Source organism: Panthera onca, chromosome X, assembly GCF_046562875.1.
Source record: "Panthera onca isolate mPanOnc1 chromosome X, mPanOnc1 haplotype 2, whole genome shotgun sequence".
NCBI classification, from domain to species: Eukaryota; Metazoa; Chordata; class Mammalia; order Carnivora; family Felidae; genus Panthera; species Panthera onca.
Window position 1 is genome coordinate 74,236,450 of NC_138357.1, and position 21,837 is coordinate 74,258,286.

General features: G+C 38.9%; 1 protein-coding gene across 8 annotated transcripts in view; it reads left to right on the forward strand.

Moving 5' to 3' along the window:
• The window catches only part of OPHN1 (oligophrenin 1), a 600,363-nt gene that overhangs the window by 183,439 nt on the left and 395,087 nt on the right, over positions 1 to 21,837 (forward strand). For all 8 annotated transcript variants that reach the window (XR_014136815.1, XM_081793552.1, XM_081793555.1 and 5 more), the window contains one exon: positions 7,368 to 7,463. Coding sequence is in view for 7 of the 8 variants with exons in the window: in XM_081793552.1 (XP_081649678.1) it covers positions 7,368 to 7,463 (96 nt within the window). In the remaining variant the exon portion in view is untranslated. The remainder of the gene's footprint in view (positions 1 to 7,367; positions 7,464 to 21,837) is intronic.

Sequence of the window (21,837 nt, forward strand, 5' to 3'; positions counted from 1 at the left end):
GTTAATCTTACTGAGAATTCCTTGTTCATGGTGAGTCTTTTTTTTTTCTTTTTTAAAAGATTCTCTCCCTTTATCTTTCAATAGTTGACTATGATGCTTTTAGGTGTATATTTGTGATTTTATCTTCCTTTAACTATATTGAGCTTGTTGGGAGTGAAGATGAGTTTTATTTTTATCAAGTGTGACAATATTCTTTCTTCTTCTTCCTCTCCTATTGTAGGATTCCCATTGTCTGTATTTGTTATATTTATGGTGCCTTTTAGGTCTCTGAGGTTCTGATAATTTCTTCATTTTTTCTTTCTGTTACATAAACTTGGTAATCTTAATTGACCTGTCTTTAACTTCACTGATTCTGCCTAAATCAAATATTGAGCTTCTGTAGTAAATTTCTCATGTTTATTATTGTATTTTTTAATTATAGAATTTTTAGTTGGTTCTTTTAAAATATTTTCCAACTCTGTTGATATCTGCATTTGATGAGACATTGTTCTTATTCTCTCATTCAGTTTTTTTAGACATTGTTCCCTTTAATTCTTTGAAATATTTAGAATAACCAACTTAAGGGGCACCTGGGTGGCTTAGTCAGTTAAGTGTCTGACTTCGGCTCAGGTCATGATCTCATGGTTCGTGGGTTTGAACACTGCATCGGGCTCTGTGCTGACACCTCAGAGTCTGGAGCCTGCTTTGAATTCTGTGTCTCCTTCTGTCTCTGCCCCTCCTTGACTTACACTCTGTCTCTGAAAAATAAATAATAAAAACATTTAGAAAAAAGAATAACGAACTTAAAATCTTTGTCTAGTAAGTCCAATATCTTCATCATGGACAGTTCAGTTGATTACATTTTTAATTTTTAAAAATATTTATTAATTTTTGAGAGAGAGAGACAGAGCATGAGCCGGGGAGGGGCAGAGAGAGAAGGAGACACAGAATCTGAAGCAGGCTCTAAATATCTGAACTGTCAGTACAGAGCCCCATGCAGGACTTGAACCCATGAACTGTGAGATCATGACCTGAGCTAAAGTTGGAGGCTTATCCAACTGAGCCACCCAGGTGTCCCTACATTTTTTGAGTATAAGCTAATGTTTCCTGTCTCTGTGTGTTTCCTCATTTCTTGTTGAGAAGTGTACATTAATATTATATAATGTGACAACTCTGGAAATAAGATCATCTCTCTTTGCCCATGGTTTGCTCTGTCTATTGTTGTTTGCTTATTTATTGGTTTCCTGAGCTAATTCTGTATTAAAGTCTGTATTTTTTGTTGTGTGCAGCTGCTGAGGTCTTTTGTAGGTTACCTCTGTGACCAGCTAATGAGTGGACAAGGATTCCATGAAATATCTTGAGCCGGCAAGTTTCTCAGCCTTTGGTGAAGGGCTTTGTTGGTGTGTGTTATGGTATGACCTCAACATTCAGCCAGTCAGTTTACAACTCTGCCTGCCATTCTCTCCCTGCTTGTTCAGGGCCTCAAGTTCAGATAGAACTGAGAGATTAGGGCCTTCTTAAATCTTTAATGGACATAGATACAGCCTGGGGTGTTCACACATTCCTTTGCATGCACATGTCTTTCTAGATTCTTAGGAATAGTTTGTACTTTTGCAAAGGCCCTGTGCATGTCATTTTCCAAATTGTCATTCTCTAATTTTTTTATGAAGGGTTTTGTGTTCCTGGACCCAATTCCAATTTATTTTTGGGAGTGGTTTCCCCACAGTAACAAGCAGTTCTCTGGACATCAGCTAGATGTCCTACCATTCAACTCAATTACAACACTATATACCTGGAAACCAGATTCTACAGGTTAAGGGTTCAGTCGTACAAGACTACACTACTACTTTCAGGTATCAGTCACAAGTCCAGTGCTTCTGACCAACTGATTATAAACCAGTGTTTCCACAATACCCTTCTTAGGTTTGATTAATTTACTAGAGTGGCTCACAGAGCTAAAATATTTTACGTTCTAGATTATTGGTTTATTATAAAAGGATATAATATAGGAACAGCCATATGGAAGGTATGTATAGAGCATATTATGCAAAAGGGTGTGGGGCTTCCATGCCCTGTCTGAGTGTACCATTCTCCCCACTTCTCCTCCACATATTTACTAACCTAGAAGTTTCCAGAACCGCATCCATTTTGGTTTTTATGGATACCTAGGGATGATTGATTAAATCATTGGCCATTGGTGATTGATTCAGCCTCCAGCCCCTCTCTCCTCCCAGAGGTCAGAGGGACCCAGAGGTCAGGGGAGTGAGAATGAAAGTTCTAATGCTCTAATCACATAGTTAGTTATCCTGGAAATCAGTCTCCATTTTTAGGTGTGGTCCAAAAGTCATTCTAATAACCTAACAAAAGACAATTTTATGGCTGTCATCACTTTGGTATTCCAAGTGTTTTGGGAGCTGTCAGCCAGGAACTGTGGATAAAGACAAAATATATATGAGAAATGTATTTTTGTCATCTGAATGATCAAACACACACACACACACACACACACACACACACACACATATATATATATATATATTTTTTTTTAATTTATTTTTGAGAGAGAGAGAGAGAAAATGTGAGCAGGGGAGTGGTAGAGAGAGAGAGAGACACAGAATCTGAAACAGGCCTGAGTCTCTGAGCTGTCAGCACAGAGCTCGATGTGGGGCTCAAACTCACAAACCACAAGATCATGACCTGAGCTGAAGTCAGATGCTTAACCGACTGAGCCACCCAGGTGCCCCTCAAAATATATTTCTTATAAATCATAATATCACACCAAATACTTTGATCAACCTCTTGATAACTCCAACTTTTACATTGCTTAAGGCCACCACAGTTTTTAAAAATTTCAGGTAACTGTTTTTGACAAATGCCCCAATAGCAGCACTGTTTACACAGAATGAGCTTTGGGTAAGGAGAGAGACTATTCTTAATAATGGAATTTTCAGGACCTCTCAAAATGGGCAAATAGTGATAATTGTCTAAGTACACAGCCTAGTAAAACTCCACCCCATTCTGCCCTCTCTGGTGGCTGCTAACCTATTGTTTTTCACAGCTACTGTAGTTGTGAAGCTGTTGTTTTTCAATGCTACAGTAGAGACGGGGAGAGAGTGGTTTGATTAGGTTTACTTAATGTATCACAAAGTACACTGGTGTTATCAAGATTCAGTATTTTATCTTGAAGAGAGAACCTTAGATTGTTACACCTTTAGTTTATTTAGAGAATATTTGGTATCTATTTCTCTCTCTCTCTCTCTCCCTTTCTATATATATATGTATATATATATATATATATATATATATATATACATATATATATATATATATATATATATATATAACAAAAACTTGTGTCCAGAATATATAAGGAAATCTTATAACTCAATAATAAGAAGACAAAAACCCAGTTATAAAACAGGCAAGAATTTGAACAGACACTTCATGAAAAAAAGATACTATAAATGTCTAATAAGTACATGATAAACTACTTAATGCCATTAGTCATCAGGAAAATGCAAATTAAAACTATAAGGAGATACTAGTACTCATCCATTTGAATAGTTAAAATACAAAAGTAACTTACCAGCTTTTTACTGTATGTTTATTCACAATGGCCGAGATATGGAAGAAACTTAAGTGTCCATCAGTAGATGAATGGATAAAGAAGATGTATATATATATACAGTGCATTATTAGTCATAAAAGAGAACGAAATCTTGCCATTTGTAACAATATGGATGGACCTAGGGAGGATTTTGCTAAGTGAAATAGGTGAGAGAAAGACAAATACCATGTGATATCACTTAATGTGGATACAAAAATAGCAGAAACAGAACCACAAATACAGAGAACAAACTGATGGTTACCAGAGGGTAAGTGAATGAGAGGATGAAAAAAAAAAATGACTGAAGGGAAGTAGGGGTACAGGCTTTCAGGTAGGGAATGAGTAAGTCATGGGGATGAAAGGTACAGCATAAAGAATATAGTCAGTGGCACTGTAATAGCATCGTATGGTGACAGAGGGTAGCTGTACTTGTAGTGAGCATATCATCATGTATAGAGTTGTTGGATCACTATGTTGTACACTTGAAAGTAATTTAATATTGTATGTCAGCTATACTGCAATAAAAAGATTTTAAAATAAATTACCAGATGTTGGAAGATATGTGGATCAACTGAAATTCTCATATATTGTTGATAGGTGTACAAAATAGTATAATGAATTTGGAAAGCAGTTAGACCTTTTCTTGTATATTTTAATATACACTTTCCAACTAAACATATAACCAATTTATTGGACTCTTATGTATTTACCAAAGAGAAATGAAAATATATGTTCTAGGCAGGCTTATACATGAATGTTTAAAGTAAGTTTCTTCACAATAGTGAAAAACTATAAACAGCACAATATCCATAAATAGGTGAATGAATGAATTATGGCATATTTATGCAATGCAATCTACTCAGCAACAAAAATAATGAATTACAGATAGATGAATTTCTAAGACATTGTGCAGACCAAAGTAATGTAGACATCAGGGTATATTCTATATGATTCCATGTCAGATAATAGTGATAAAAGTAAAGTGGTGTGTATACAACATTAATTAACTACCTGACTAATTAATTCTGTTTATATTCTACCTTATTCCCAGAAAGCTTCAATTGCCTAAAAACACTATCTAGCTACGTTTAAGGGGAAGGTGAGGGAAAAACATTATAGAAGGTAAATAAGAAGGTGGTATAGAGAGAACCTTCAAAGATAGCTTGAAAAATTATGAGATAATGGCTTATTGGACAGGGATGCAGGAGTATTAGGAAGGATAAAATAATGACTTTACATGGTTTAGAGTGATGCAGTAAATTTTAGTGTAATAAAGAAATAAGTGCCCCATACACTGCAAGCATTTCTAGGTTATCTATTGATTCTTTGGAGTTCAAAAGTTACCCAACTTATTTATCTGACTCATTCCTGGTACATCTCTTAGTACAGAGTCTAAATATTGAGACTTTGTTTCAATGAAGAGCTGTTAATTTGTGCTTGTTCATATTTGCAGATGTGATTTGTCTGCATTGTCTCATTTTTTATTTGCTTGTTTATAAGGTGAACATAGTAATACGAACATTGGGGTATTTGAGAGGAGTCAATGACAGTGTGGAAAGTCCTTCATATACTTTTTGAAGCTCTATGCAAATGTAAAGTAGCGTTTTGAAAACCAGAAGTCTGGGGTGCCTGGGTGGCTCAGTTGGTTAAGCGTCCGACTTGATTTTGGCTCAGGTCATGATCTCGCGGTTCATGAATTCGAGCCCCGCGTTGGGCTCTGTGCTGACAGCTCAGAGCCTGGAGCCTGCTTCGGATTCTGTGTCTCCCTTTCTCTCCGTTCCTCCCCTGCTCATGCTCTGTCTCTATCTGTCTCTCAAAACTAAATAAATGTTTTTTAAAAAAAAGAAAACCAGAAGTCTGGAGAAGAGACGTTGGTGCAAATAGTGAAAAAGGGAATAAATGCCACTCCTTTCTTATTCTATGCTTTTACTTACAAAATAATATAAATGTCAAAAATTATAGTATTTGGTGTTCCAGAAAAGTTCAGATTATTCTAAAAGAGGAATTATTAATAACTGTACCTTGCTTGTCTCAAGAAAATAATGAAGAAATCCAGGTATGTGTGAAAAGGCAATATAATAAATATTTTCATTTAATCTTTCTGAGTGAAACAGAAAGTGCATGGCAGAATTCTGGGCTTGTCCTTTTCTGCTATTGGCTAAGGAGGGCAGAGGCAAGTGATTGTTTTCCAGCCATGGAGCTGGTTTTGTATTCTCTTTGCTGATAGAATATGGAAAGCAGGGTGGGCATGCTCCTCTCACATTTATGTGGACCAGATTTGAAATAGAAAATGCTATCCAAAATGTGGAGATTTGAGAAGGCATGGTAACCTGGTCTGCAGCCTCCAATTTTTGTAAAACTTTTCTCCTCCTCCACTTCCTCCTCTCCCTCCCTCTCCTTCCCCCGTCCTACTCACTAATCATGTATTCAAAGGGTCAGGGCTCTAAATACTGAAAATAAGTTCTTCTGGAAATGGGACACAGATAAGATGGCAATAAAATTCTAGGCAGTTTAATCTGTTTCCACCAAATGTCTGAACATGTTTTGTTGTGTTTGTGCTTAACCATGATAGTTTTCCATTGAAACGGATAGATGCTGTTTGCATTGTCTCCCTTTCTGTTAGTCTGAGAACAAAAACTCCCATAACCCTGTGTTTCTGATACATGTGAAGGTGGGGGATGATGAAACTATGGAGTTAGAGAAGAAATAGGAAAAGGGAGCCAAAGATAACCCAAAGCTTGAGCTTTCCTAGAAGATTGTCCAGTGGGTTACTTGAGTTGGTAAGAGAAATGCCCCTCAAACTTTCAAAGGCATATGAATCCCCTAGGGATTATATTAAAATGCAGTTTCTTATTCAGTAAGTCTAGGTTGTGACCTGGAAATGTGTATTTCCATCGAGCTCCTAGATGATGATGATTCTGCTGACCTGAGAACCACTCAGAGTAGCAAGGCTGGAGAGTTGGCCAGACCACTTGATGAAGGCCATATTTAAAATAAATCCATAAAGAGAATTTGTCAAAAGGTTAGCTAAATGTGATTTAGTTTTATACCTGCATTAATCTTTTATATAATAAAATTCAAAACTGTTCACCCAAAGTAAAAGCATTTGTCTGGCCATACCATCCTGAAGTTTGTTATTAATTGCCTTTGTAGTTCAGGTCTCTCGGTGAATATTATGTGAGCAACTTAAATTTGTTCTCCTGCCAGATAGTATTCTAACCCAGGCTTCCATATGGTTAATGTGTAACATTTCCATGTTGTGCCTGTGTTGCCATGGAAAAGGCCCTGAAGAGACAGACCATCTGGCTTTTACTTTTGGCTCTGCCGGCTAGCTTGGGGACTTTGATTACCACAGTTATAAAATTCAGCTACATCTTTCTTTGTAGAATGATTGTGGATATTTGTTTGGTGAGAGGTGAGAAAGCATTTAGTCCATTGCCCATAATTGGTGCTCAAAAGAGCCTCTTTTAGAAGTAAAACTAAGTAGTTTTAGGTCTTTACAGGCTTTGGGTAGAACAAGTCAGAAAGGACAGGGAGTGAGATTAAAACATGTCCCATAACTTAAAAGGATTCACTAAGCTGCCTTCCTTCCTCCTTAATGTATGATTTTCATTGCTCAAATCTTCTACTGAGGGTGAGATCTTTTGTTTAACTTTATTAAATGCAAGTTGCTAACTCCCAGGAGCACTTTGCTTTTTCTCCTATTTGCCCTAACAGAGATGAGTAAATCAGTTAAAGGACAGAAATTTTGACCGTTTCTTCTGTTTCTCTTACTTTGCAGATTATTCTTCAGCTGTTCAGAAATTTTCTCAGACACTTCAGTCCTTTCAGTTCGATTTCATTGGAGATACTCTGACTGATGATGAAATTAACATTGGTAAGTCTTCACCTACATGTGGTCATGCGCCTCTTGAGGCGATTCGGAGACCATTCAGTCTCCTAGGTTTCTAGATACAGAGAACTTGGGCACCTTTATCCTCTGTGGTCTTGTGCCAAGCTCATGGGAAGCTGCTTAAGAAGGATAAAGAAACACTGCTTGTCAGTCCTGTTCCCCACTCACACAAAAGCAATAAAAATATATCCCTGAAGCTTCCACTGAAGCCTTTGTATCAGTCTGCAGGAGAAGTTTTCTTTAAAGAATATAATACATGAAAATAGATATTTGTGTAAGGGATAAATTAAAGAGTGATTTAAAAAAATTTCCAAAATGATTTAGAGTAAGAGTCCTCTAAGGAATAAACTCCCCTAGAAAGTTTAAAATTAGCATTTATATATGTACAGCTTTTCAGACAACAGGACATTTGGCATCTCTCTTGGAACTGAATTTAACAACTCACTCTATCAGCTGTATCATCTTGGACAGATATTTCTTTCCTCTGAGCCTTAGTCTTGTCCTCTGTAAAATGTGGTTAATATTAATAGCAAGACTGTTACCATGAGGAGATTGAACAGTGGAAGGTAAAGAACTTTGTGTTTGTGTTAGTTGTAATGAAGTTAAAGTAGTATCAGCAAACCATGGCCCTTGCGCCAAACTTGCCTGCCACCTTTTTTTTCTTTTTGTAAATAAAATTTTGTTGGAACGCAGCCACATTTATTTGTTTAAATATTTTCTAAAGGTACTTTTGTGGTAGGAAAACAACATTGAGTAGTAGTAGTGACTGGATAGCTTTCAAAGCCTAAAATGTTTGCTCTCTGGCCATTTAAGAAAAAGTTTGGTAACCACTGAATTGAAGAGTTAGTGTAAAGCATTTGCTAGACAAGAACATTGAACCACAGGAATGTTGGAAATGATTTAATGTCATTGAAACAAGTTAGTTACACAGTTCTATTTATGAACCCCAGCATTAAAATATAAAATGTATTATTATTATTATTAAATGACATTTGTAGTAAGTATAATATATAAAAGTATAAAATTACCTATGATAATAGGATATTCTAGCACAGAAACTTTGTATTAGATGGTATTGGCATGTTATCTTTTAGTTCTTTTTTCTACATGTACCTCTTTTATATGTATGCAATTTAGTTCATAGTATATACATAATTTTAACTTTTTAACCTACCTTTTATCATAATTATCTTCTGGTATCAGTTCAAATTCTTTTTAAGTTTTATGGGGGGGCAAGGACATTGTTTTTATTCACTGCTATTTCCCCAGCAGGTAGAGGAGTGCCTAGCATGTAGTAGATACTCAATTCATGTTTACTGACTAAATAATGGATGCATTCAGATCTCATTATTATTGGAGCCATACTGTACATAATATTCAACTATGTAGCTTATTTCCAATTTTTCACTATTATAAATAATACTGCAATGAGTGCTTTTATGAGATTATGATTGGTGACTATTTGTTTTGGTAAATGTAGTGGTGTAACTAGTGAGGCACACATTTGCATTTAGATTATTTACTTATTCACTCCACTTCATTTTACTTTTGCAAATCTATTTTTGTCAAAGGGCATGACTTATTTAAAAGTTAATTTCATGGGCTCTAGAGTCAGATAGGCCAAATTTGAACTCTAGCTTTGGACCTTATTATCGGTGTAACCTTGGCAAGTGACTTTCCCTGCCTGAGTGTTAATTTTTCTCATCTTTGAAATGGGGATGGGGTGATCAATTCCAAGTGTACACAGTGCCTAAATACATTTTATCTACGCAATTGTTGTTAACATAAAATTTGATGTATTTGTACTCTGCAATGGATTGGATATTTTTGTGTCCTTCCCAAAATCCATATGTTAAAATCCTAACCCCTGATATGATGGTATTAAGAGCTGGAGCCTTTGGGAAATAATTAGGTCATGAAGGTGGAGCCCCTCATGAATGGGATTAGTGCTCTCATAAAAGAGACTTCAAGGGGCTCTTTTACCTTCCTCCCATCACGTGAGAATACAAGTTGTCAGTCTGCAACCTGGAAGAGGGCTCTCACCAGAACCTAACTATGTCGACACCCTGATCTCAAACTTCCAGCCTCCAGAATTGTGAGAAATACATTTCTGTTGTTTATAAGCCACACAGTCTATGGTATTTTGTTACAGAATCCTAAACTTCATAAGGCAGAAATCAGTACTGAGAAGTGGGGGAAACTGCTGTAGCCAATACCTAAAAATGTAGAGGTAGCTTTGGAATCTAATGGGAAGAAAGTACAAGAATTTGGAGGTGCACGCTAGGAAAAGCCTAGATTGCCATGAATAGAATTTTAAAGGCAATTGTGGTGAGAGCTCAGAAAGAAAAAAGGAGAGCCATAGAGAAAGCTTCCATGAAGAACATGTTATTGGACAATGGAGAAAAGCCATCCTTGTTACAAAGTAGGCAAAGAACTTGGCTGAATTGTATTTGTGTTCTAGTGTTTTGTGGGAAGTAGTATTTTGTGAGTGATAAAATGGAATATTTGGATGAGGAAATTTGTAAGCAAAGTGTTGGAAGAATGGCTTGGTTCTCTCTGTTTATAGTAAAAGCTGAGAGGAGAGAATGAATTGGAGATGGAATTATTAAACAAAATGGAAACAGAACTTCAAGATTTGGACATTTCTCTGCTTGTCTATATTACAAAAAATGGCAAAGTGTATTTGGAAGAGAATGCCAAGGGTGTGGTGGACTGACCATTGCATAAAGAGCTCAATATGGATGTAACCATGGATATATTCAACTATCACAGCAGAAGCCAGGAATAGAGATGGGATTATATGAGCAGAAACACCACCAGCTGGGAATATAGGAAACAAAAAATGTGACAAAATGAAGAAAAACTGGTTGACTTCTTAGACCCTATTAGACCAGACCGTAGAGCTATTTGGCTATGAACATGCACTGTTCTTCAAGATAAGAGAAGAAGGCCTCTGAAGCCACTTCTGAGATCATCAGGGCTGCCACTCCTATCATATACATAGTGTACATAGGCTTTGGGGGCCAACTCTTAGATTTGAAATGGCAAGACCAATGCCCAGGGAGCTGTAGGAGTGGGCCTACTGAGGGTATAACACCTACCCTACTATAAATGTCAACCAGTGCCATTAAGGAAAAAGAAAGTGGGTGAGGTTGAGCATGATGGCTTATAAACAAAAATAAAAATGACCCCCTGATATGTCAGGTTCTTGTGGGTGTCTGTGAGCTCCATGTAAGGTGTTAGCTGGACACATTTGCTTCTTAATGTATGCTTTACAACAACCTCTTAACTCAGTTACTATTTGCCTGCCAACTCCAGATATTCTTGGTTATCAACTGATCATTGCTTTTAGGGCTGATGACTCATGAACTGACCTTTATTGATGGAGACTGAAAAAAGATTTTGAGATTTTAATTGGCCTGTCATATTCACTGTCCTTGTTGAATTTGTCATTTTGAGAACTGGGATGTGTGGTGGTAGTGACAGTAACACCCAATGCTCCAACAGTTTAAGGTGAGGCTTTTTGGAGGCTTTAAGAAGAAATATTAGAGAGCATACTGGGAGAATATTGGTGGGAAAGAACAGTTGCTTTGGAAGTTGAGACAGCAGAGTGTGCCATTCCCTCCAGTTGCCAATACTACTGGCCCTGAGTTAGTAGATCTTCCATTTAACTGAAAATATTGGTAGAAGGACAGTTGCAATACAATTTTGGGTTGAGATTTAGATTTCACATTGCATGTGAAGAGGGCCTTGCAGTTCTTTCCATAATGCATTTTTCATGATGGCTGTAAAAGGTGACTCAGTACCATTAAGCCCCTTGTAGATACTATTTGTCTAACAGAAATGATAGTGATTCCTAGAGGATGTGAGGCAAAGCCTGAGGCTTCTCTGAAGAGTCCCTTCCGTTGATGATCAGCTCTAGTATCTAACTTGAGCAGTCTGCGTACAACAGGAACAAGTGGGAGGAAGTGTCTCACTGCCCTGAAGATGACATTTGTTTCTGCTCTTAGAGTAAGACATCTGTGCCTTCAATTGGCACATTGACTTTTTCTCTACCTCTAGAGCTCAATAACTAAAGGAAATCTCAGGTGTTTAGGTAGTTTTGTATATACTTCAGATTTATCAGCTATAGGATCTTAGCAATATTACCTAAACTTGTTGGGCCTGCTTTCCTCATCTGTAAAGTAGGAAGTATAATCTATTTCACAAGACTGTAAGGAGTAAATCAGATAAATACATACAACAGAGAGTATATGTAAATCATTTGGCTCAGTGTCTGGCATATGATTGGTGCTCAATATCTCATGGTTGTTATTAATCTTAGCATTAGGTAGTAGAACCCAATTTTTTGAAAATGTCAGTTTGCAATTTGATTTCCTGAATAACTACAAGAAATATAAAATAAAATGTTAGTGTTCCAGGGACCTTAGAGGATATCTAGTTCAGTTATTTCTAATATATGTCAGAGGCACCTGAAGCTCTTACTGATCCAGTCTCAGGACCTCTCTTAGATCAAATGAATCAGAATCTCTGCAGTGGATCCCAGGTCTCTGATTTCTGTACAGTCATCATAACATCAGTGAGCATTTTGGAACTCATCAGTTGTCAGGGATTTTCAAACTGTTCCTTGGATCTTCAATGTCTCCTATCCGCCTAAGCTCAAATGAAGCATGTAAGAATTTACTTGCAAATTCGAATTTCAGATTAAAAAATAAGCTGATATTTTCAGAGTGCTTACTAAGTAAGAGGTCTTGTTCTAAGAACTTTACATAAACTAATGAGAGAAAGTCAGAAAGACAGTGACTAAAAGACAGGTGTGTGTGTGTGCACACGCGCACGCACACACACACAGACACACACACACAGACACAGACACAGAGGGAAAGAGAGAGGGAGAGAGGAGAATATACTAGACTAGTTTACCAACCTCCCCACCACCACTCCTGCCAATTCTAAAGATAGGGAAATTGATGTCCAGAGGTGGGCTAGTGATTGTTGAAGGTCTCACACAGTTAAGTAGTGCCAGGTTTATTACTGGAACCAAGGTCTCCTAAAGCCCAATTGATTTATTCAACCAATTTTTACTGAGCATCTGCTGTGAACTCTACCTTCATGGAGCTTCAGTTAAATTTTAGGAAGACATACAGGTGCCTATGTGGCTCAGTCAGTTAAGTTTGAGCCCCGTGTCAGGCTCTGTGCTGGCAGCTCAGAGTCTGGAGCCTGCTTCAGATTATGTGTCTCCTTCTCTCTCTGCTCCTTCCTTGCTCTCTCTCTCTCTCTCTCTCAAAACTAAATAAACATTAAAAAAATTAAAAGAAAGTTTTAGGAAGAAGTATAAGCAAATAACTTCCTATATCATTGCAGTACTAGGAGCAAGAAAGAAGAATGCTTCCCACATAAGCTTCAGAGAACTTCCCTGCTCTTTTCTGAGGAACACTGCTATGTGTTTGTTCATTAGTAAATAGGTAGAAAGTGTCCCCTAAATGCCATAGACTGGGGTTTCAGGTACACAATGTATCTCTCTGCCCTCCAGGATATCATAGTCTATTAAAGGAGGCAGATATGTTTTCACTCATATGTGGATCTTGAGAAACTTAACAGAAGACCAGGGGGGAAGGGAAGGGGAAAAAAATAGTTACAAACAGAGAGGGAGGAAGGCAAACCATAAGAGACTCTTAAATACAGAGAAGGATCTGAAGGTTGATGGGGGGGTAGGGGAGAGGGGAAAATGGGTGATGGGCATTGAGGAGGGCACTTGTTGGGATGAGCACTGGATATTGTATGTACGCGATGAACCACGGGAATCTACCCCAAAAACTGAGAGCACACTTTACACACTGTATGTTAGCCAATTTGACAATAAATTATATTTTAAAAAATGAGGCAGATGAACAAACAGACAATTGCAATACAATATAAGTATTGTGGTAGAGGTAGGAGCACAGTAGCCCCTATTCCACACTGTGTGTGTGTGTGTGTGTGTGTGTGTGTGTGTGTGCGTGTGTGCGTGTGTGTCTGTGCATGTGTCTGTCTGTCTGTCTTGTATGAGTGGTGGGGAGAATAAACAAGGAAGGCTTCTGAGAAAGATTATATCTAAGTTAGATCCAGGGCTAGGGTGAGGCAAGTGAGGCTTCTAAGGCAAACATTTAATAAAGCACTTATTCTCAGATTTGTGGAAAGTACAGGTGGGCACCAGAGTGTGAATGCCTCCTTAAATTTTGTACCCTAAGTGCCTCACCTGCCTCTTTTCTGTTTTGGTCCTGATCTGAGTTGAATTTCTAAAGGATGAATGAGAATTAAAGAGGGGAGAGAAAACACATATAAAAAAGGCACAGTTGAGGGGAGTGAGATTATCTCTCTTGATACTGGAGGGCATTGAATGTGACTGGAAAGAGTAGGGATGAGTCAGAGATTAAGACCTAGAGATTGCATAAAGGCTAAGTTAGAGTCTTGGCAGGTAATAAAAGTGAGCAAAGCAGGCTGGATATAGGATGGCAATTGATATTCTGTCTCTGTGACTTGGTAATGAGAGGTAGGGCTGTGGCGAACAAAAAAAGACATGCTCCATCTAAGAGCAGCATCTTTGACTGGGCTCCAGTGATTGTTTCCACCTAAAATATGTGGGGCTACATTGCCATAATCTCTTATTTTTTTTCCAGAAAGTGACACCCATATATTTTATGCATAGTATTAAGTGCCACCAGTAAATTAAAATTGAAAACACAGCAAACCAAACAAAACATACCTGTTGGCCAAAAACACTGCATGGGTTTGTGATGCTGTTGCCTGGGTTAGACAATAAGGGGCCTGGAATACCTCATGAAATATTTTGGATTGTATCCTGAAGCTTATGGGGAGTAATACCCAAATGGCAAATGATCAAGCAGGAGACCTAGGCAGATACCCAAAATATTTGCTTTAACCTTAAAAAATCTGAGTATTATCTGGTAGACCTCACCAGATAATATGTGTTTCTTGTGTTGTTAATTTTAACCATTCTAACAGGTATGCAGTAGTATGACACAGTGGTTTTGACTTCTATGTCTCTGATGATGAGTGAGCATCTTGTCATGCATCTGTTAGCCATCTGGATGTCTTTCTTGGAAAAGTGCCTATTCATATTGTCTGCCCATTTCTTAACTGGATTATTTGTTTTCTGGGTGTTGAATTTGCTAAAATCTATAAAGATTTTGGATATTAACCCTTTATCAGATGTCATTTGCAAATATTTTCTTCCATTACTTACCTTGCCTTTTAGTTTTGTTGATCATTTTGTTCCCTGTGCAGAAAGAAGCTTTTTATCTTGTTGAAATCCCACTAGTTCATGTTTGCTTTTGTTTCCCTTGCCTCTGGTGATGTGTCTAGTAAGAAGTTGCTATGACTGAAGTCAAAGAGGTTGCTGCTTGTATTCTTCGCTGGGGTTTTGATGGTTTTCTGTCTCACATTTAGGTCTTTCATCAATTGTTTTTTTGTTTTTTTTTGTTTTTTTGTTTTTTTTATTTTATTTTTTAATATATGAAATTTACTGTCAAATTGGTTTCCATACAACACCCAGTGCTCATCCCAAAAGGTGCCCTCCTCAATACCCATCACCCACCCTGCCCTCCCTCCCACCCTGCCCTCCCTCCCACCCCCCATCAACCCTCAGTTTGTTCTCAGTTTTTAACAGTCTCTAATGCTTTGGCTCTCTCCCACTCTAACCTCTTTTTTTTTTTTTTTCCCTTCCCCTCCCCCATGGGTTTCTGTTATGTTTCTCAGGATCCACATAAGAGTGAAACCATATGGTATCTGTCTTTCTCTGTATGGCTTATTTCACTTAGCATCGCACTCTCCAGTTCCATCCATGTTGCTACAAAAGGCCATATTTCATTTTTTCTCATTGCCACGTAGTATTCCATTGTGTATATAAACCACAATTTCTTTATCCATTCATCAGTTGATGGACATTTAGGCTCTTTCCATAATTTGGCTATTGTTGAGAGTGCCGCTATAAACATTGGGGTACAGGTGCCCCTATGCATCAGTACTCCTGTATCCCTTGGATAAATTCCTAGCAGTGCTATTGCTGGGTCATAGGGTAGGTCTATTTTTAATTTTCTGAGGAACCTCCACACTGCTTTCCAGAGCGGCTGCACCAATTTGCATTCCCACCAACAGTGCAAGAGGGTTCCTGTTTCTCCACATCCTCTCCAGCATCTATAGTCTCCTGATTTCTTCATTTTGGCCACTCTGACTGGCGTGAGGTGGTATCTGAGTGTGGTTTTGATTTGTATTTCCCTGATAAGGAGCGACGTTGAACATCTTTTCATGTGCCTGTTGGCCATCCGGATGTCTTCTTTAGAGAAGTGTCTATTCATGTTTTCTGCCCATTTCTTCACTGGGTTATTTGTTTTTCGGGTGTGGAGTTTGGTGAGCTCTTTATAGATTTTGGATACTAGCCCTTTGTCCGATGTGTCATTTGCAAATATCTTTTCCCATTCCGTTGGTTGCCTTTTAGTTTTGTTGGTTGTTTCCTTTGCTGTGCAGAAGCTTTTTATCTTCATAAGGTCCCAGTAATTCACTTTTGCTTTTAATTCCCTTGCCTTTGGGGATGTGCCGAGTAAGAGATTGCTACGGCTGAGGTCAGAGAGGTCTTTTCCTGCTTTCTCCTCTAAGGTTTTGATGGTTTCCTGTCTCACATTCAGGTCCTTTATCCATTTTGAGTTTATTTTTGTGAATGGTGTGAGAAAGTGGTCTAGTTTCAACCTTCTGCATGTTGCTGTCCAGTTCTCCCAGCACCATTTGTTAAATAGACTGTCTTTTTTCCATTGGATGTTCTTTCCTGCTTTGTCAAAGATGAGTTGGCCATACGTTTGTGGGTCTAGTTCTGGGGTTTCTATTCTATTCCATTGGTCTATGTGTCTGTTTTTATGCCAATACCATGCTGTCTTGATGATGACAGCTTTGTAGTAGAGGCTAAAGTCTGGGATTGTGATGCCTCCTGCTTTGGTCTTCTTCTTCAAAATTACTTTGGCTATTCGGGGCCTTTTGTGGTTCCATATGAATTTTAGGATTGCTTGTCCTAGTTTCGAGAAGAATGCTGGTGCAATTTTGATAGGGATTGCATTGAATGTGTAGATAGCTTTGGGTAGTATTGACATTTTGACAATATTTATTCTTCCAATCCATGAGCAGGGAATGTCTTTCCATTTCTTTATATCTTCTTCAATTACCTGCATAAGCTTTCTATAGTTTTCAGCATACAGATCTTTTACATCTTTGGTTAGATTTATTCCTAGGTACTTTATGCTTCTTGGTGCAGTTGTGAATGGGATCAGTTTCTTCATTTGTCTTTCTGTTGCTTCATTGTTAGTGTATAAGAATGCAACTGATTTCTGCACATTGATTTTGTATCCTGCAACTTTGCTGAATTCATGTATCAGTTCTAGCAGACTTTTGGTGGAGTCTATCGGATTTTCCATGTATAATATCATGTCATCTGCAAAAAGCGAAAGCTTGACTTCATCTTTGCCAATTTTGATGCCTTTGATTTCCTTTTGTTGTCTGATTGCTGATGCTAGAACTTCCAGCACTATATTAAACAGCAGCGGTGACAGTGGGCATCCCTGTCATGTTCCTGATCTCAGGGAAAAAGCTCTCAGTTTTTCCCCGTTGAGGATGATGTTAGCTGTGGGCTTTTCATAAATGGCCTTTATGATCTTTAAGTATGTTCCTTCTATCCCGACTTTCTCAAGGGTTTTTATTAAGAAAGGGTGCTGGATTTTGTCAAAGGCCTTTTCTGCATCGATTGACAGGATCATATGGTTCTTCTCTTTTTTTTTGTTAATGTGATGTATCACGTTGATCGATTTGCGAATGTTGAACCAGCCCTGCATCCCAGGAATGAATCCCACTTGATCATGGTGAATAATTCTTTTTATATGCTGTTGAATTCGATTTGCTAGTATCTTATTAAGAATTTTTGCATCTATATTCATCAGGGATATTGGCCTGTAGTTCTCTTTTTTTACTGGGTCTCTGTCTGGTTTAGGAATCAAAGTAATACTGGCTTCATAGAATGAGTCTGGAAGTTTTCCTTCCCTTTCTATTTCTTGGAATAGCTTGAGAAGGATAGGTATTATCTCTGCTTTAAATGTCTGGTAGAACTCCCCTGGGAAGCCATCTGGTCCTGGACTCTTATTTGTTGGGAGATTTTTGATAACCGATTCAATTTCTTCGCTGGTTATGGGTCTGTTCAAGCTTTCTATTTCCTCCTGATTGAGTTTTGGAAGAGTGTGGGTGTTTAGAAATTTGTCCATTTCTTCCAGGTTGTCCAATTTGCTGGCATATAATTTTTCATAGTATTCCCTGATAATTGTTTGTATCTCTGAGGGATTGGTTGTAATCATTCCATTTTCATTCATGATTTTATCTATTTGGGTCATCTCCCTTTTCTTTTTGAGAAGCCTGGCTAGAGGTTTGTCAATTTTGTTTATTTTTTCAAAAAACCAACTCTTGGTTTCGTTGATCTGCTCTACAGTTTTTTTAGATTCTATATTGTTTATTTCTGCTCTGATCTTTAATATTTCTCTTCTTCTGCTGGGTTTAGGCTGCCTTTGCTGTTCTGCTTCTATTTCCTTTAGGTGTGCTGTTAGATTTTGTATTTGGGATTTTTCTTGTTTCTTGAGATAGGCCTGGATTGCAATGTATTTTCCTCTCAGGACTGCCTTCGCTGCATCCCAGAGCGTTTGGATTGTTGTATTTTCATTTTCGTTTGTTTCCATATATGTTTTAATTTCTTCTCTAATTGCCTGGTTGACCCACTCATTCGTTAGTAGGGTGTTCTTTAACCTCCATGCTTTTGGAGGTTTTCCAGACTTTTTCCTGTGGTTGATTTCAAGCTTCATAGCATTGTGGTCTGAAAGTATGCATGGTATAATTTCAATTCTTGTAAACTTATGAAGGGCTGTTTTGTGACCCAGTATATGATCTATCTTGGAGAATGTTCCATGTGCACTCGAGAAGAAAGTATATTCTGTTGCTTTGGGATGCAGAGTTCTAAATAGATCTGTCAAGTCCATCTGATCCAATGTATCATTCAGGGCCCTTGTTTCTTTATTGACTGTGTGTCTAGATGATCTATCCATTTCTGTAAGTGGGGTGTTAAAGTCCCCTGCAATGACCACATTCTTATCAATGAGGTTGCTTATGTTTATGAGTAATTGTTTTATATATCTGGGGGCTCGGGTATTTGGCGCATAGACATTTATAATAGTTAGCTCTTCCTGGTGGATAGACCCTGTGATTATTATATAATGCCCTTCTTCATCTCTTGTTACAGCCTTTAATTTAAAGTCTAGTTTGTCTGATATAAGTATGGCTACTCCAGCTTTCTTTTGGCTTCCAGGAGCATGATAAATAGTTCTCCATCCCCTCACTCTCAATCTAAAGGTGTCCTCAGATCTAAAATGAGTCTCTTGTAGACAGCAAATAGATGGGTCTTGTTTTTTTATCCATTCTGATACCCTATGTCTTTTGGTTGGCGCATTTAATCCATTTACATTCAGTGTTATTATAGAAAGATATGGGTTTAGAGTCATTGTGATGTCTGTATGTTTTATGCTTGTAGTGATGTCTCTGGTACTTTGTCTCACAGGATCCCCCTTAGGATCTCTTGTAGGGCTGGTTTCGTGGTGACAAATTCCTTCAGTTTTTGTTTGTTTGGGAAGACCTTTATCTCTCCTTCTATTCTAAATGACAGACTTGCTGGATAAAGGATTCTCGGCTGCATATTTTTTCTGTTTAGCACACTGTAGATATCGTGCCAAGCCTTTCTGGCCTGCCAAGTTTCAAAGGAGAGATCAGTCACGAGTCTTATAGGTCTCCCTTTATATGTGAGGGCACGTTTATCCCTTGCTGCTTTCAGAATTTTCTCTTTATCCTTGTATTTTGCCAGTTTCACTATGATATGTCGTGCAGAAGATCGATTCAAGTTACGTCTGAAGGGAGTTCTCTGTGCCTCTTGGATTTCAATGCCTTTTTCCTTCCCCAGTTCAGGGAAGTTCTCAGCTATAATTTGTTCAAGTACCCCTTCAGCACCCTTCCCTCTCTCTTCCTCCTCTGGGATACCAATTATGCGTATATTATTTTTTTTTAGTGTATCACTTAGTTCTCTAATTTTCCCCTCATACTCCTGGATTTTTTTATCTCTCTTTCTTTCAGCTTCCTCTTTCTCCATAACTTTATCTTCTAGTTCACCTATTCTCTCCTCTGCCTCTTCAAGCCGAGCCATCGTGGATTCCATTTTGTTTTGCAATTCGTTTAAAGCGTTTTTCAACTCCTCGTGACTGTTCCTTAGTCCCTCGATCTTTGTGGCAAGAGATTCTCTGCTGTCCTGTATACTGTTTTCAAGCCCAGCGATTAATTTTATGACTATTATTCTAAATTCACTTTCTGTTATATTATTTAAATCCTTTTTGATCAGTTCATTAGCTGTTGTTATTTCCTGGAGATTCTTCTGAGGGGAATTCTTCCGTTTGGTCATTTTGGAGAGTCCCTGGCGTGGTGAGGACCTGCAGTGCACTTCCCCTGTGCTGTGGTGTATAACTGGAGTTAGTGGGCGGGGCCGCAGTCCGACCCGATGTCTGCCCCCAGCCCACTGCTGGGGCCACAGTCAGACTGGTGTGTGCCTTCTCTTCCCCTCTCCTAGGGGCGGGATTCACTGTGGGGTGGCGTGTCCCGTCTGGGCTACTTGCACACTGCCAGGCTTGTGTTGCTGGGGATCTGGCGTATTAGCTGGGGTGGGTAGGCAAGGTGCACGGGGGGTGGAGGGGCAGGCTTAGCTCGCTTCTCCTTAGGTGATCCACTTCAGGAGGAGCCCTGTGGCAGCGGGAGGGAGTCAGATCCGCTGCCGGAGGTTTGGCTCTGCAGAAGCCCAGAGTTGGGTGTTTGCGCGGAGCGAGCAAGTTCCCTGGCAGGAACCGGTTCCCTTTGGGATTTTGGCTGGGGGATGGGCGGGGGAGATGGCGCTGGCGCCTTTGTTCCCCGCCAAGCTGAGCTCTGCCGTCCGGGGGCTCAGCAGCTCTCCCTCCCTTTGTCCTCCAGCCTTCCCGCTTTCCGCGCAGAGCTGTTAACTTATGACCTCCCAGACGCTATGTCGCGCTTGCTGTCGGAACACAGTCCGTCCGGCCCCTCCGCTTTTGCCAGCCAGACTCGGGGGCTCCGCTTGGCCGGCGAGCCGCCCCTCCGCCCCGGCTCCCTCCCGCCAGTCCGTGGAGCGCGCACCGCCTCGCCACCCTTCCTACCCTCTTCCGTGGGCCTCTCGTCTGCGCTTGACTCCGGAGACTCCCTTCTGCTAATCCTCTGGCGGTTTTCTGGGTTCTTTAGGCAGGTGTAGGTGGAATCTAAGTGATCGGCAGGACGCGCTGTGAGCCCCGCGTCCTCCTACGCTGCCATCTTCCGACCTCCCCAATATATTCCTGGGTGGCTTAGCCGGTTGAGCAGTCGACTCTTGCTTTTGGCTCAGGTGATGATCTTTCTTTCATCAATTTTGAATTTATTTTTGTTTATGGTGTAAGAAAGTGGTTCAGTTTCATTCTTCTGAATGTTGCTGTCTAGTTGTCCCAACACCATTTGTTGAAGAGACTGTCTTTTTACAATTGGATTCTTTTTCCTGCTTTGTCAAAAATTACTTGATGATACAGTTTTGGGTCTATTGCTGGGTTCTCTATTCTGTTCCATTTATCTATGCATCTGTTTTGGTGCCAGTACCATACTGTCTTGAAGATTATAGCTTAATAATATAACGTGTAATATGGAATCATGATGTCTCCAGTTTTATTTTTCTTTTACAATATTGTTTTGACTATCCAGGGTCTTTTGTGCTTCCATACGAATTTTAGGATTGTTTGTTCTAGCTCTGTCAAAAATGTTGGTGGTATGCTGATGGAGATTGCATTAAATGTGGATTGCTTTGGGTAGTATAAATTTTAACAATGTTTGTTCTTCCAAACCATGAGAATGGAATACTTTTCCACTTATTTGTATTATCTTCAATTTGTTTTATGAGTGTGCTATAGTTTTCACTGTAAAGATCTTTTACCTGTTTGGTTAGGTTTATTCCTAGGTTTCTAATTGTTTTTGGTACAATTGCAAATGGGATCAATTCCTTGATTTCTTTTTCTGCTGCTTTATTCTTGGTGCATAGAAATGCAACTGATTTCTGTATGTTGATTTTATATCCTGTGACTTTGCTGAATTCTTGTACTCGTTCTAGAAATTTTTTGATGGAGTCTTTTAGGTTTCCTACATAGAGTATCATGTTGTATGTAAATAGTGAAAGTTTGTCTTTTTTCTTTATTGATTTGGCTGCTTTTAATTT